At 40.8% G+C, this 12,503-nt stretch overlaps 2 protein-coding genes across 2 annotated transcripts in view; both read right to left on the bottom strand.

The window, feature by feature from the left end:
- LOC113581366 (ATP-binding cassette, sub-family A (ABC1), member 12) overlaps nucleotides 1-6,765 on the bottom strand; it is a 31,393-nt gene extending 24,628 nt beyond the window's left edge. The window contains 9 exon segments of the mRNA XM_035523797.1: nucleotides 102-297; nucleotides 598-762; nucleotides 1,318-1,488; nucleotides 1,816-1,946; nucleotides 2,216-2,295; nucleotides 2,421-2,629; nucleotides 3,554-3,660; nucleotides 4,368-4,471; nucleotides 4,823-6,765. Of these exon segments, the coding sequence (XP_035379690.1) occupies nucleotides 102-297; nucleotides 598-762; nucleotides 1,318-1,488; nucleotides 1,816-1,946; nucleotides 2,216-2,295; nucleotides 2,421-2,629; nucleotides 3,554-3,660; nucleotides 4,368-4,471; nucleotides 4,823-6,651 (2,992 nt within the window). The 5' untranslated portion in view covers nucleotides 6,652-6,765.
- LOC118242592 lies at nucleotides 6,674-11,846 on the bottom strand. Its single transcript, XM_035534452.1, has 8 exons — nucleotides 11,784-11,846; nucleotides 10,718-10,866; nucleotides 10,399-10,529; nucleotides 10,029-10,153; nucleotides 8,668-8,835; nucleotides 8,230-8,423; nucleotides 6,787-7,264; nucleotides 6,674-6,685 (listed from the first exon to the last, which is right to left on the bottom strand). The coding sequence occupies exons 1-8, from the start codon at nucleotides 11,844-11,846 to the stop codon at nucleotides 6,674-6,676; spliced, it is 1,320 nt and encodes a 439-aa protein (XP_035390345.1).
- Between the last annotated feature and the right edge of the window lie 657 nt (nucleotides 11,847-12,503).

Here is a 12,503-nt window from a genome sequence, read left to right as displayed (position 1 = left end):
AATACTGCACACAACATGCAGTCTTCAGTAAGATCACAGTGTTACTGGATCGTCATGCTGTCTCTCTGCATATTTATGTCACTAAGGATTTGTTTACATACTGGCATCTCGTGGGATTTTAAACTTGGTGATGAGATCCTCCATCGTTTGCTGGTCCTTGAGCACGGGTGAGGACTCAGCTATACTGGGCAGGTTAGAGAGTCCGAAAAGCGACAGCATGCCGCTGGTGCACATGGCACGGGAGATGGTAACAAACGTAGCCCTGCTGGAGATGGTGGAACGCTTCCCCCTTACCAGCTGCGAGAGAGAGACAGCGAGGGAGACACGAAGACAGAGGGGGAGACCGAGAGAGAGACAGAGGGAGAGAGACTATGATGGTCATCTGATGAAAGAGTATCATAGTCTAAGATTCAGAGCAACAAAATGTCAGCCAAATTTAAACATTTTATTGTTCCATAAAATACTGAGGGTCACAAGGGTCACAGCTGGGCAACCTACCGAGGGGATAGCACTCAAAGAATTCTAATAATTCCAATATTATGTGATTCAGTAAAAACAATGTGAGGGTATGCTGGGTACCTGCACCAGGACACTTACATGACGGAACTCAGGATTTGCCATCAACTTCAAGTCTTCGAAGCTGGTGAGATAGTTCTGCAGGTGGTCCAGAATAGGAGTCATCTTCTGCATCATATCCATTAAGAACTTCAGCATCTGCATCAGGATTTCCACCAGACCCTGGATTTCACTGGAAAGCATTAGCTGAAAGGGGAAATGAGTGATTGTTTAGAAGTGCTGGCTGAAGAAAGCTTTTTAAAGCAACAATCACACAGCATGTTTCACTGAAAAACAAGAGGAAAGAGAAAATGCACTACTTGGTGTCTTATTTTTCTCATTATGATCATGCACATGCTTACAGTGGGAATCTTTCCAGAAAAGTCCTATTTAAAAGGAGCTAATTTCCTCATACTTCTCCCGAAACAATCAGGATCCATGATCAATAAACACAGTGCTGTGTTCTGTTTATTTCCATTCAGCAATATAACCAAAAGACAAAAACTGTAGTTACATGGCAATCTGAGAGTTCTATGACAAGCAATATTATCAAATATTGTTTTATTAAAGGGTAAAAAAAAAGAAGAAAGAAATTAAACTGAGAGCGACCAGCACCTCTTATGCAAATAAATGCTCTCCAAATGATTCAGAAAATACTGCCGTGATCTAGGTTTAAGGTTTGTCTCTCCTGTCCAGGTCCCTTCGGCTAACACAGTAGACGGTTCTGATCCAAGCTCTCGTGCAAGAATCTGAAGTCTTTACCTGGTACACAACATTCTCCAGGTTCATGTGCCAAGCCAGGAGCACAGCCACTCTGTACCAGTCCTGAGGTGTCAAGGAGCAGAAGGTCTCGAAGATCATCTCCCCCGTGGGGTCCAGGTCCAAGGAAGAGGGCTCCTCGCAGTAGTACAGCTTAGCTACCCAAGCCAGGATCTGCAGTGAACAGACACAAAGTCCCAGAAAAAAAAGAGACTGCTATTGGCATTATACCATTTCCAATTCCACCTAGTCCAAGATGGGGTTGAAAGTAATATTAATAAGTGCCTCGTGCAAGATGATTTTATGATTTTAAGATACCTGAGGTGGTTTTTTTTTTAAGCCTCAGCCTAACCTTGTGCTAGTTTACATTGTGGATGCAAATGTTTTTGTTCCTGTGTGTCTGTGTGCATGTGTATACGTGTGTTCGTGTGCGTCTGCAGGCATGCGTGTCTGTGTGTGTGTGCGCGTGCATGTACCGCGGCAGGTAAGGGGTTAAGGTACCTGCAGGTTACTGCTGGGCAGAGAAGACTGCAGCAGCATCTTTAAGATTCCTGGAGGAATACTGGTGTATCGTGTGACATCCAGAACAAACATTGTCTTGTTCTTCAACACATCAGCCAGCTTCAGTTCATCTGTCACATGACATGTACCAGTAATTTTGTTTTTCATCCACAGCAGACTCGGGCTTGTAGTATATCTCAGGTAATGCTGTGTTCATTTACACAGTGTTTTACATAACCAAACACAAACAACACAATAGGACAGTACTGGGGAGAAAAAAAAAACAGCCTACAAAGATATTCAGTCTTAAAACAAGATTACAGGGAGAGAAGAGTTACTCAGAAATTATATAAGCTTAGTCATCGTTTTCATTATGCAGGTAATGATGGTGTCTCCTTACTCGAAGATGAGGTCATGTTGACTTGAGTGATTCCAAAAGCACTGACATTGATTCCAAGAACATTTGAGAGGATGGCGTTCCTAAACCAAACAGGCACACATTAAAAATAAACACAGTCGATTTACATTCCAGTCACGGATAAGCAGGTAAGCACCACACGGGAGATCATACGGGCCAAGGGTAAGACATTCCGTGTTAGTAATACCAGTCAACGTTGATGTTGTAAGTGGTAGGGTCTCCAACTAGGTCCTGAAGGAGCTGCTTGTAGAGGTCGGTGCTCTTGTTGACCAGGTTGTGGGCGATGTTGTGAAGGGCACGGGCGACAGGCAGAATTGTGTGGCACAGCAGGCCTGGGCTCAGGAACAGATCCTGGCTGAGCTGCTGTAGTGAGTGTATCTCCTCCAGGGTGCACACCTGCAGGAGCAAAGGGGGAGAGGTGAGGTGCTCCACGCATGCTGGAGATGCCAGAACGGCCAAACGCAGAGCAGCTTTAAACTTCTGCTTATTTAAAGAGCTGAAATCCTCGACCCTATTTCGTTTTGTTACATTGATTGTTGCATTCGGGTTCGTTTTCACTATTCTTATTTGATTTGCTGTTAGGCTACGCTGTTGAACACATCATATTTGTGTCCCAGCAAAGTCCTTTGTATATTCTGAATAGCCCTAAAAATGAATTAAATGTTCCATCAGTGAATGATGAAAGAGGAATATTCTTCTTTATCTGTGAGCCAATTACTAACAAACTTACACAGAATACTTTAGGGTTGACTCCCTAATCCAGCTACGTTAAGTCTGCGTCCCAAGTCTCAGGGGAGGGATGCACTGCACTGCACACTATGACCCCTAAACACACCTTGTTGATAATTAGCTGGCAAAGTGAATTAGGTGCATTTGAGCAAGGAAAACATTATGTCATGCAGTGCTCTCATAGGACTGTGGGAACTGTTCATTTAAAACAGTATAGCAAGGATGTGGTATAAAAATTTCAGTATTATTAGAGTTATTGGGTGTAAAACCATGGTCCCAAGCAGAAATTGCGTCAAAAGCAGGCCCACTGAAAACAGCAGGGAATTTCTAACAGCAACAACAAGAACAGCCAACTAACTATGTACAAGACATCCAAGCACATGTTGGATACAAGACATCCAAGCACACTCAGTTGGCATTAAAGTATTGTCTCAGTTGCTTCAAAGGTACAAAGGGGAATGTGCTAAATATCTATATAAATAACATTGTTCATGGTAGCAAAATAATGTCCTTATCTAAGGAAAATAGTTCCATAGGCTTTTTTCTACCCTCCACCGACAGGTGTATTATTTAGTGAGCTATAATTCTGACCTGGATTTCCATTTTCTCAAGTATAAAACTGAAGTTGTCATTCGTCCAGCTGGTTGACAGAAGTTCAGAGGCTGTGTCTATAGTCTGAAGCAGATCACTCAGATTTTCTGTGGAAACAGAAGAAAGAAAGAAAGAAAGAAAGAAAGAAAGAAAGAAAGAAAGAAAGAAAGAAAAAACCATTGTTGACCAAGTGTAAACCACGCACTATTACTACCATCTAGCCTAACTCTGAAGGCACCTTCACAGTGCTGCAAGCACCACATTACACGCTAAAGGAAAGTGGCAAAGAAACGGGACTCCAACAGCTGAGCAGCCACAGCAGTGCCTGTGCACACAGAATCTGGAGAAGCAACACTTGGAAAGGAAATCAAATTGAGACTCTGAACTCTGATATAAATATAAATATAAGAGAGAAAAATATTATGGTATTCATTCAACTGAGGTAATGAGATTTAATAAGGATTCTGTGGAGCTTTCGCTCTTCTTCTTAAAGCCTGGCAGAAATACTTCTGGCTTACTAGAGAATATTTTGAAAAGCTGACATTAAAGCATTCACAGTCATTTACAGGGTGCTCCACACTGGCTGTATTTTATAAGATAGACAAATTAGAATTATGCGGAGAAATGGTATATTGAAAGAGAAACTAAATGTAAATGACAAAATTGGTATTGGGCCATTATGACAATCAAGTTTGCTAAATTAAGCTGCCGATACCGAGGGTGAACTAGACCTTCGCTGTGAATGTTCAGAATGAAAAGGGATACTAAACGTAAAAAGAAACACAATTAAGTTAAACATATTTAATTTATGCACCTTGGGACTCGTTTGCCAAACATCTGATGATGGTTTTATTGAAGGGACCAAACTGAAGGTCATCTGGAAGGTTGTCAGCTATGTTTGTCAGCAACAGTGGCAGTCTGAGGGGAAAAAAATAAAGCGCTCTATTAACTTACCAAAACCTCATTTCAGCATTTTTACTGGCTTGAACTCATTCATAATGTTCTACAGCTCTTACTGTGTTCTAAAAGTGAGTCAAGCCAGGATCGATTATACTGATGTATTTCCATTAACCTAAATGAGTTCTCTTTTCACTCAGGGATCTGTGTTGCTTTTAAGGATGTAAGTAGTAAATGTCAGGGGTAAATACCAGGCATGCAGAAAACTTTAGAGATTAATAATCCAGAATGACACCCTATCTTGTTAAAACCTCATAACCAGTTCCAGCGATGCATGACTTAAAAAAAATGTAAAAAAAAAAACCAACTCACTTGTCAGCCCAGTTAGTGTCATTTGTCCTCAGCAAAGACCCAGCATTCATCCCGGCAGCTTCCACTATTATCCTGATCAGATCCATCTCTGAGCTGCTGTTAGGCTGGGTGAGAATGTTCTGGATGGTAAGCAGTATCTGCTCTGTCATGTCAATGCTTTGAACTAGCGAGATTTGGTCAGAAGTCAGGGCGACCTGGAGCATCTTAACGATGCGTTGCAGGTCACCAATAATGCTCCCTGAGCTGTGTGTGCCGACATTCGGCATGCCATCCAGGAGGCTTTGGACAGAGCTGGAAATCATGGTCACTGCATGTTCTTTATCCCCTGTGTTTCTGGTGTGGTTCAGGGCAAAGGCCATAGTCTCAATGAAGACGAGAGAGCCGTTAAGGTATTGCTTTTCTTCTGCGGGTAGTATTGAATATGAAGACAGTACAACCTCTCTCAGAGAGCTGAGAACATATGGCAGCTGGTCAGAGGATGGGTCTGCCAGTAGGCCCTCATAGACTGCCTCTGACACTTGACTTGACACAGTGAACAGGATTTGAGTTAAGCTGCGTGAAGTCATCCCCGTGAGAACGGGATAGCCACTTATGTTTAGGTATGCCAGTAGCGACATGGTAACTCGCTGGGAGATCTCAAAGAAGGCCGGCCTGATTTGGGTTGTGTTTGAGACGTCAGAAAGAGCAAAGATGAGCGCTAACTTCAGAGACTGGATGTCCACATGTGCTTCTGCTGGCAGAACAGAAGTCATCTGATTGAGCGCTCGGCTCAGGATCATGCCTCGCTCCAGATCACCACCGAAGGAATAGTTCGAAGCCGAGAGATTGAACAAGATTTGTGTGGCCAAAGCACTGTTCAGGATTAAAGAATGTGTGATATTCTGGACGCACTGGCCGTTTGGAAGAGTGGTTATCCCAGTGAGGGTGAGGATGCGATTCAGGGAATCAGCAATCTCCTGAGTTGACATCAGCACTTCATCCATATCTCCTGGATTGGACACAAGCAGTGCAAAGCCTTTTGTCATCTGAGCGAAGATGTTGATGCACACTGCTTCTTGAATAGGTAGAAAGGACGCGAAAGCTTCAATGGTTCGATCTATAGCCAGTATGTAGGATGCAAGGGGAAACCGCGACCCTGACACAGGGATGGAGGTGATTATGTTTTGAACTACAGACTCGACTTGAAAGCTGACATTGTTCATCTCCTGCATATTCTGTGATAGAATGTCATTGATGGCTGTGAGGATGGCAACACTACTATCATTACTTTGTTGGGCAGTGACATGCAATGCTGCAGAAGTCAGCTCTTTCACAACCTTTTCAATCATTTGAGCTATACTCAGAGATGACTGCTGAGAAAGAGCCATCACCATTCTTACCATTCTGCCAACACTTTGTCCCAACTGCCCCATCCTGTTTGGATAACCCAGACCTGATCCTTCACTGCCAATCTGCATGAACATCCCCATTAAGTTCTGCGGATTGTTTGGAAGAGTGAGGTCAGATAGGATATTTAGGGCTGTGTCAATAGTTTCACCTTCATCTGAGCTTCCTGTCATGTCCCTGTTCATGCCCTTGAGTATGACAGCAAGGTCTGGGTTTGCAAAGAACATGTGCATGGTTTCCAAAATTTCTTCAGGGCTGAGTGGGACAGAAAGGATCTGAAATAACGTTTGGTAGTCTATATCAAGGAGGTCGAGAAAGTCATCGATGGGCTCCCTTCTCACGTCACGTGCAGCCCATCTGGAGCTATTAGCTTGTGACACGAGATCCATTAGATTTTGTCCCTGAATAAGTTTCATTTGGAGTGGACTGAGGTATTTGTCCATGGGGGCAAAGAGTTTACTGGTGCTACTGATTTGTCTCAGCGTGTACAAGAAGTTTCCCACAAGGTTGATGAAGAGATCAGAATAAGATGCCAGTGGAGTAGTCAGCTGGCTGGCAGCTGGCAGGACTGACTTTACCATCTCATACAACCTGGGCATGATATCCACGGCAAGATACACTCCAGTGTTGTTACTGGTGCTGTACCAGTTAACGAGTTCACTGACTGCCTCCAAGATGAGGCTTGTATTCTCTATATAAAGCGATTGTTCCAGCAGACCATAAGCCACAGGCCAATCTCCCAGCAGTCTCAGGTCAATGATTTTCCTGACCACCTCTTTTATGAGCATGTCAGCTGAGGATTCATTAGGTTCAGTGAAGATATCGCTACTCAGGAAACTACGTATATTCTCACTGCTGATGTTTATGGCGGTGAGAGCGACATCCAAGGCCTGCATAACGATCTGAGGGCTCGCTGTCGCATTCCCATCAAGGTAAGTGTTCTGCAAGGTGTACTCCATGGTCCTCTGCACTGCCAGGAAATACGGCCTCCAGCTCAGTTCACCTGATGGTACCTGCAGTTCTAGATTCTTCAAGGCCTTTTCAACAATAGACATGCTGGTCAATGGAAGAAAAGGAAAAGGTTATGTAAGTGCTTTACAATCATGAACAAAATAGAAAGCACACTTCTGGATTGTGCTGGCACTATATCAAACGTTTTATTCACTGAGAAAAATATACACGCACTTACACACTACATTTGATAATTTAAGATGTATTGTGTTTTCTACAATCAAACTGGACTGCTATAAAATGTATTAATTGGTCTTTGTTGTGCTGTTATTCACTATTCTAAAAACAGTTTTCCAAATATTATAAAAGACATGGAAAATTTCTGCTGTGATCAATGATCTATGTCCAGCATATAAATGTTCTGCCAGTCAGACTAGATCAATTTTTCAAGATAATAATGTGATTCCCGTGACTACTATGTTCATTACTGGATATACAAAAATAAATAAATCTAAGAGCAGGGAGGCACAGATAACAGAATAATAACAACCACTTTATGTAATCATTTCCCACTCCAATGTTTATTTGCATTATACCTAGCTTTCTAACTGGAGTCTGTCTTATAACTCCAAATCTCTCAGTAAATTGCGTTCTTGCATTTGCAATAATCTATTTCTGTACATTAAAATGGTGATGATATAAATAGGCATATTTAATAATGTTTTTGTGCTGTTGAGAATATATTATTGTAATTCAAGAGCTAGCCTTTCATTTTCCTTTCCTTGTACTGCTATCAGCATGTCTTAGATGTCCTTAGGGATAGTGTCAGTGCAAACAAGTAAAGAACATGGTTCTTTAACAGAGAGTGTGGACAGATTAAAAAAAGGTTTGCATCTCATGACATTATGTTCCTGTGGTTGTTTGGCAGTCCCTCACTCTATGTGTATGTGTGTGTGTGTGTGTGTGTGTGTGTGTGTGTGTGTGTGTGTGTGTGTGTGTCTTGTGAGTCAATATTAAATTACACTTTGAATTGTTGCAAACATTTCCACTGAGTATTAGCTGTCCATTACCTTGGCTGCTTCTGTAACTGAAGGAGCAGACCATTCCAGTCAGTCTGGCTACCCACTGAAGAGAACAGGTTGGAAAACACACTGGCACCCTCCATAAGGGTTTGTGAAATATGTTGCATGGCAAGGGACTGATTGAGACTGGCCGAGTAGAGAGCCTCCAGAGAGAATACAATCTCTGCTACAGTGGCGTTCACCTGTACAACAGGTAAGGCAATGTAAAGCAGTGGTGGAAAATATTTTGATACACTGAGTGAAAATGGTCCTAGCCTGAGTATACAGTGCAACCTAGTGGTCAACATCTGCTATCATAGCAGGGGGAAAAAACTATTAAAAAACAAACATAGCGTGATAGTCAAAATTGATAAGAAAAAGGCAAAACGTGTGAAAATAAAGTGCAAAAATGCCTGTCATTCATGTATCAGTGCACACAAGTCTAACCGTCATATTCTGGGTCACTGCCGGGAATGGTGAGAGGATGTAGAGGAATGGGTGTAGATACTCATTACACCACCCAGCAAAGACTGTGCTGTTGAGCCCAGCTAATTGGCTGATTGAGTCCCAGAGCTTCTGCACCACACTGCAATTCAGCACATTGCTACTTGCGGCCTGAGGGGGGGAATCAAATGAAGGTTGTCAGGTGCAGGGATAATGTGCTATGGTAATATACAATATACGCATAGCAGAAACAATCCTTGCAAAAAGCACAAATGGAGGTTACAGACACCAGCTGTTTATGTGCATTATACTTCTCCAACAGATAGCACACGGCATCCGTGACATTCTGACTGTGAATGAGAACTTGTGGTGTGCTTACAGAAAATATTCAGTAGCCTAGCAGGGTTCATTCCCATTCAGATTGTCATTTTACTGTAACTATATGCTTTCTGAGTAATAAGGAAAATAAGCAGACACAATAGAAGAGAAAGTGCCTGAAGCAGATTATGCGTGAGTCATTGTAGTTTTCTCCACCTACTGATGCTCTATAACCTTGCATGTATGTATTGTATGATCTAGTTTCTAAAGCAAGCTCATAGAACAGTAATCCAGTTCCAGCCCAATCTGACACTGTTCTACGTGCTTTAGGTTGCACATCAGGGTATTTCATGTTGCAAAACAACACACAAACCTCTCGATGTTAGCCCAATACTCATTGCAATAATTTCTGGTGATACTCAATGTGCTCATGAACAACAGTTTTAATCTCTTACATTTTTTCGCTTGGTTCTCCAAAATACAGTAAATGATGGCGGTGGCGAGTATGTAAAAAAGGAAGCAATTAGAGGGCAACAATATAAGAAAGTCAATATAAGAGCCATATTAAAATGTAGTATTTTGTAATATTATGTATACTATATTATAATATAATAATATTATAAATTATAACATTATAATAATGTTCTATATTATAATAATATTTTGTAATAAATAAGCAATTCAGTTTTTTTTTTTTCATATGTGAACAACAATGAGAAAACCAAACAAAGCATCTCAGTGGCATTTTCTATGTTGGTAAAATGGGTGTATCACAACAATAGCTCTCATTTTATAGTGGCACAGCAATAATCTGTCACCACGCCACTACAGCAGGGCTGTTGCATGCAGCTCATGGTTCAGGTTCTTTTCTGACAACAGGATATACAAAACGTTTTCAAAACTAGGTCCTATAGAACAAAGTGAATGCTGCAAAACCTATACACAAGGGATATTTATACTGCAAAAAGTGCTTTCTAACGCTGCTTGTTTAGAAATTTCTGAAACATGGTTAAAGTCACACGGCCAGAGGGGAACGTGGATCTAACCTGTAGCACAGTTTCTGTGGTGGACTGTAAAACATCTGGCAGTGCATCAATGATGAGAGACACATTCATGGGGTGTATACCAGTGTAAACATCTGTCAAAAGCTTTGAGAAACTGTTGATGAAATCTGGGGGGTGGAGAAAATACAATTTCTGCTATTTTCTGTTATACACTTTCAAACTGCTTAAGTCTACAGCTGTTTTGTTAAGACTGTGAAGAAGCATTCCAACAAACTATACAATATCATAATAAATTAATACTACAAATAGCTTGCATCATTAATACATACAAAATGTAATTTAATACAAAGATCATAAGTGTATCATTATGGACTCATGGCGGTGTGCTGTTGTTGCATGTCACTTCTCTTACTGGTTTGTGCCTGTATGCTTTGGACCATGGCTGCCATGACATTTCTGACCATGGTTAGAGTGGACAGTGCAGAGTCCCACGTCGGCGTGCCCTGCAGGCTTTTGACAAGAGCAGTGACCATGCCTTCCAGCCTATCCAGTTAACACGGTGAGACAGGGAAGCCACGAACACACAAGGACAAGTTAGTAAATTAAGGAGCACATTAAAAATCAACAGATGAGGATATGTTGAATGAACCAAATACCAAAGTAAACAGAACGAAACATAAACAAAATAAACACAAAGACAAATGATGTTTTGGGGGAGGGGTATAGTGTACCTGTGAAAGGTGAGTTGGTCAGCCATCCCAGAGAGGATCTGGACAAGCTCTGGGACAGGCCCCAGTACGGCCTGGGCAAACTGAGGTGGTAAACCCAGAGCCTGTTCATCTACTAGGAAAGGTAGCAGAAGATCCAGGACCCCAGCAAGCTGTAGCACCAGACAGTGAATATTACTCATTAAAATATTACCAAGTTAATAAATACAAATACATTTCACATCTCACAGTATTTTTTTTTTCTTAGATGTTTGCTGTGATTATTATTAAACATAGTACTAGATTTAGTGGTAGATTTCATGTGAATATTATTAAACATAATAGTAGAGTTAGCTGTAGATTTATTGGAATTATTATTAAACACAGTAGTAGAGTTAGCTCTAGATTTAATGGTGAGTCCACATTTATTTCCCCTCCAGCCCAAACATGATGGCATTAATTTAAAAAAGGTGGGGGGGGGTTTTCCAAAAAACCAAAAAGGTCCATGACACCTTCCATTTATTCCATATATTTAATGACTCATATGGCACTTATTCCATGTAGCTACTGAATAGTTCTTACAATTTGGACATGTAAAGTCACCCTGGAAATAATATCCTGAATAAAAAGATGGTTGTAATAGCATCCTGGATAAAAAAGGGGGTTGTTACAGGTGAAGAATGTGCAGCAAAAAAAGGAAGAGTCTCCAACTGAAACGTTTAATAAAACAAATGAAACCAAACCCGAATATAAATGTGCATTAACGATAACAAATTAATCCAGCGTATCTTGCAATGGCTGACAAGATCATGAGGACAAAAGCATGTTAACAAAAAAGGCAAATTAGTGACAGAACAATCTTTAGTTGATGTGGACGATGAGGCACAACACACAGCACCTGAGGGAGGCATGGCCAAAGCAAAGACAAATGACAAATAACCAAAACCTAAATCATTGGCAATGCATGCTAGACACTCCTGGGAGCGGGAGGGCGCGGTGACAGTAATCAGTGCTTACACAATCCAGGAATAAATGAATTTGTGTTACTGGAAAGGGATCTGTTTAGGAATAATTGTTAGCACCACCTGACCTGTTTGGTAAGGCTGTCAAGGTTACTAAGGTTCAGGTTTCTCAAGCTTGCCCACAGGTTCATTTTGCCTGTACAAATGAATAGAAAATCAATCATTCAATTACATACAGAAAACTGCAATAGACTGCAATACATATTTAATTAACTTGACTGAGGAAAAAATGTTTGATCAGACATGCCTAGACTGGAACTGAGAGTAAAGTTGGTGATTTTCAGTACTGCAGAAACGTATGGCTCAGCCGTGCTATTGGAGGGCACAGATGCCTGGAGTCCTCCAATTAGGTTCACGATACTAAAAAAAAGATACATGCAAATCTAATTATGAGATTGATAGCTGTTTTTTTACTCAAAATTGTCCATATTACATTAACATAATTCTTAAAGTTTTAACATACATTTTGCTGTCATCATTTGGGGAAATAGACTGTAAATAACATTTTCCTGTGTTCATAGTCTGAGTAAGGTGTTTTCTATTACAGCTACAATATGCTATATTACTATGGAAAAATATCTTCTTCTTTTCTTTACTAAGAATTTGAAGTGCACTATAAAACTACATAATATAAAGTCATGTGTGAACTCAATCTAATCATATCTTGGTTTATTAAGTACAAGTAAATGAAGACCCATTTAAAGCATCTTTTAGATCCAAATGTTTTGTTTTGTTTGTTTGTTTTTTGACTGAGACTACATTAGACTATCTATTTAGAGAAATATAAA

This window comes from Electrophorus electricus, chromosome 2 (genome assembly GCF_013358815.1).
Source record: "Electrophorus electricus isolate fEleEle1 chromosome 2, fEleEle1.pri, whole genome shotgun sequence".
NCBI lineage: Eukaryota > Metazoa > Chordata > Actinopteri > Gymnotiformes > Gymnotidae > Electrophorus > Electrophorus electricus.
Note: the sequence above shows the minus strand (reverse complement) of the source record. Positions and strands in the feature narration are given on the sequence as shown.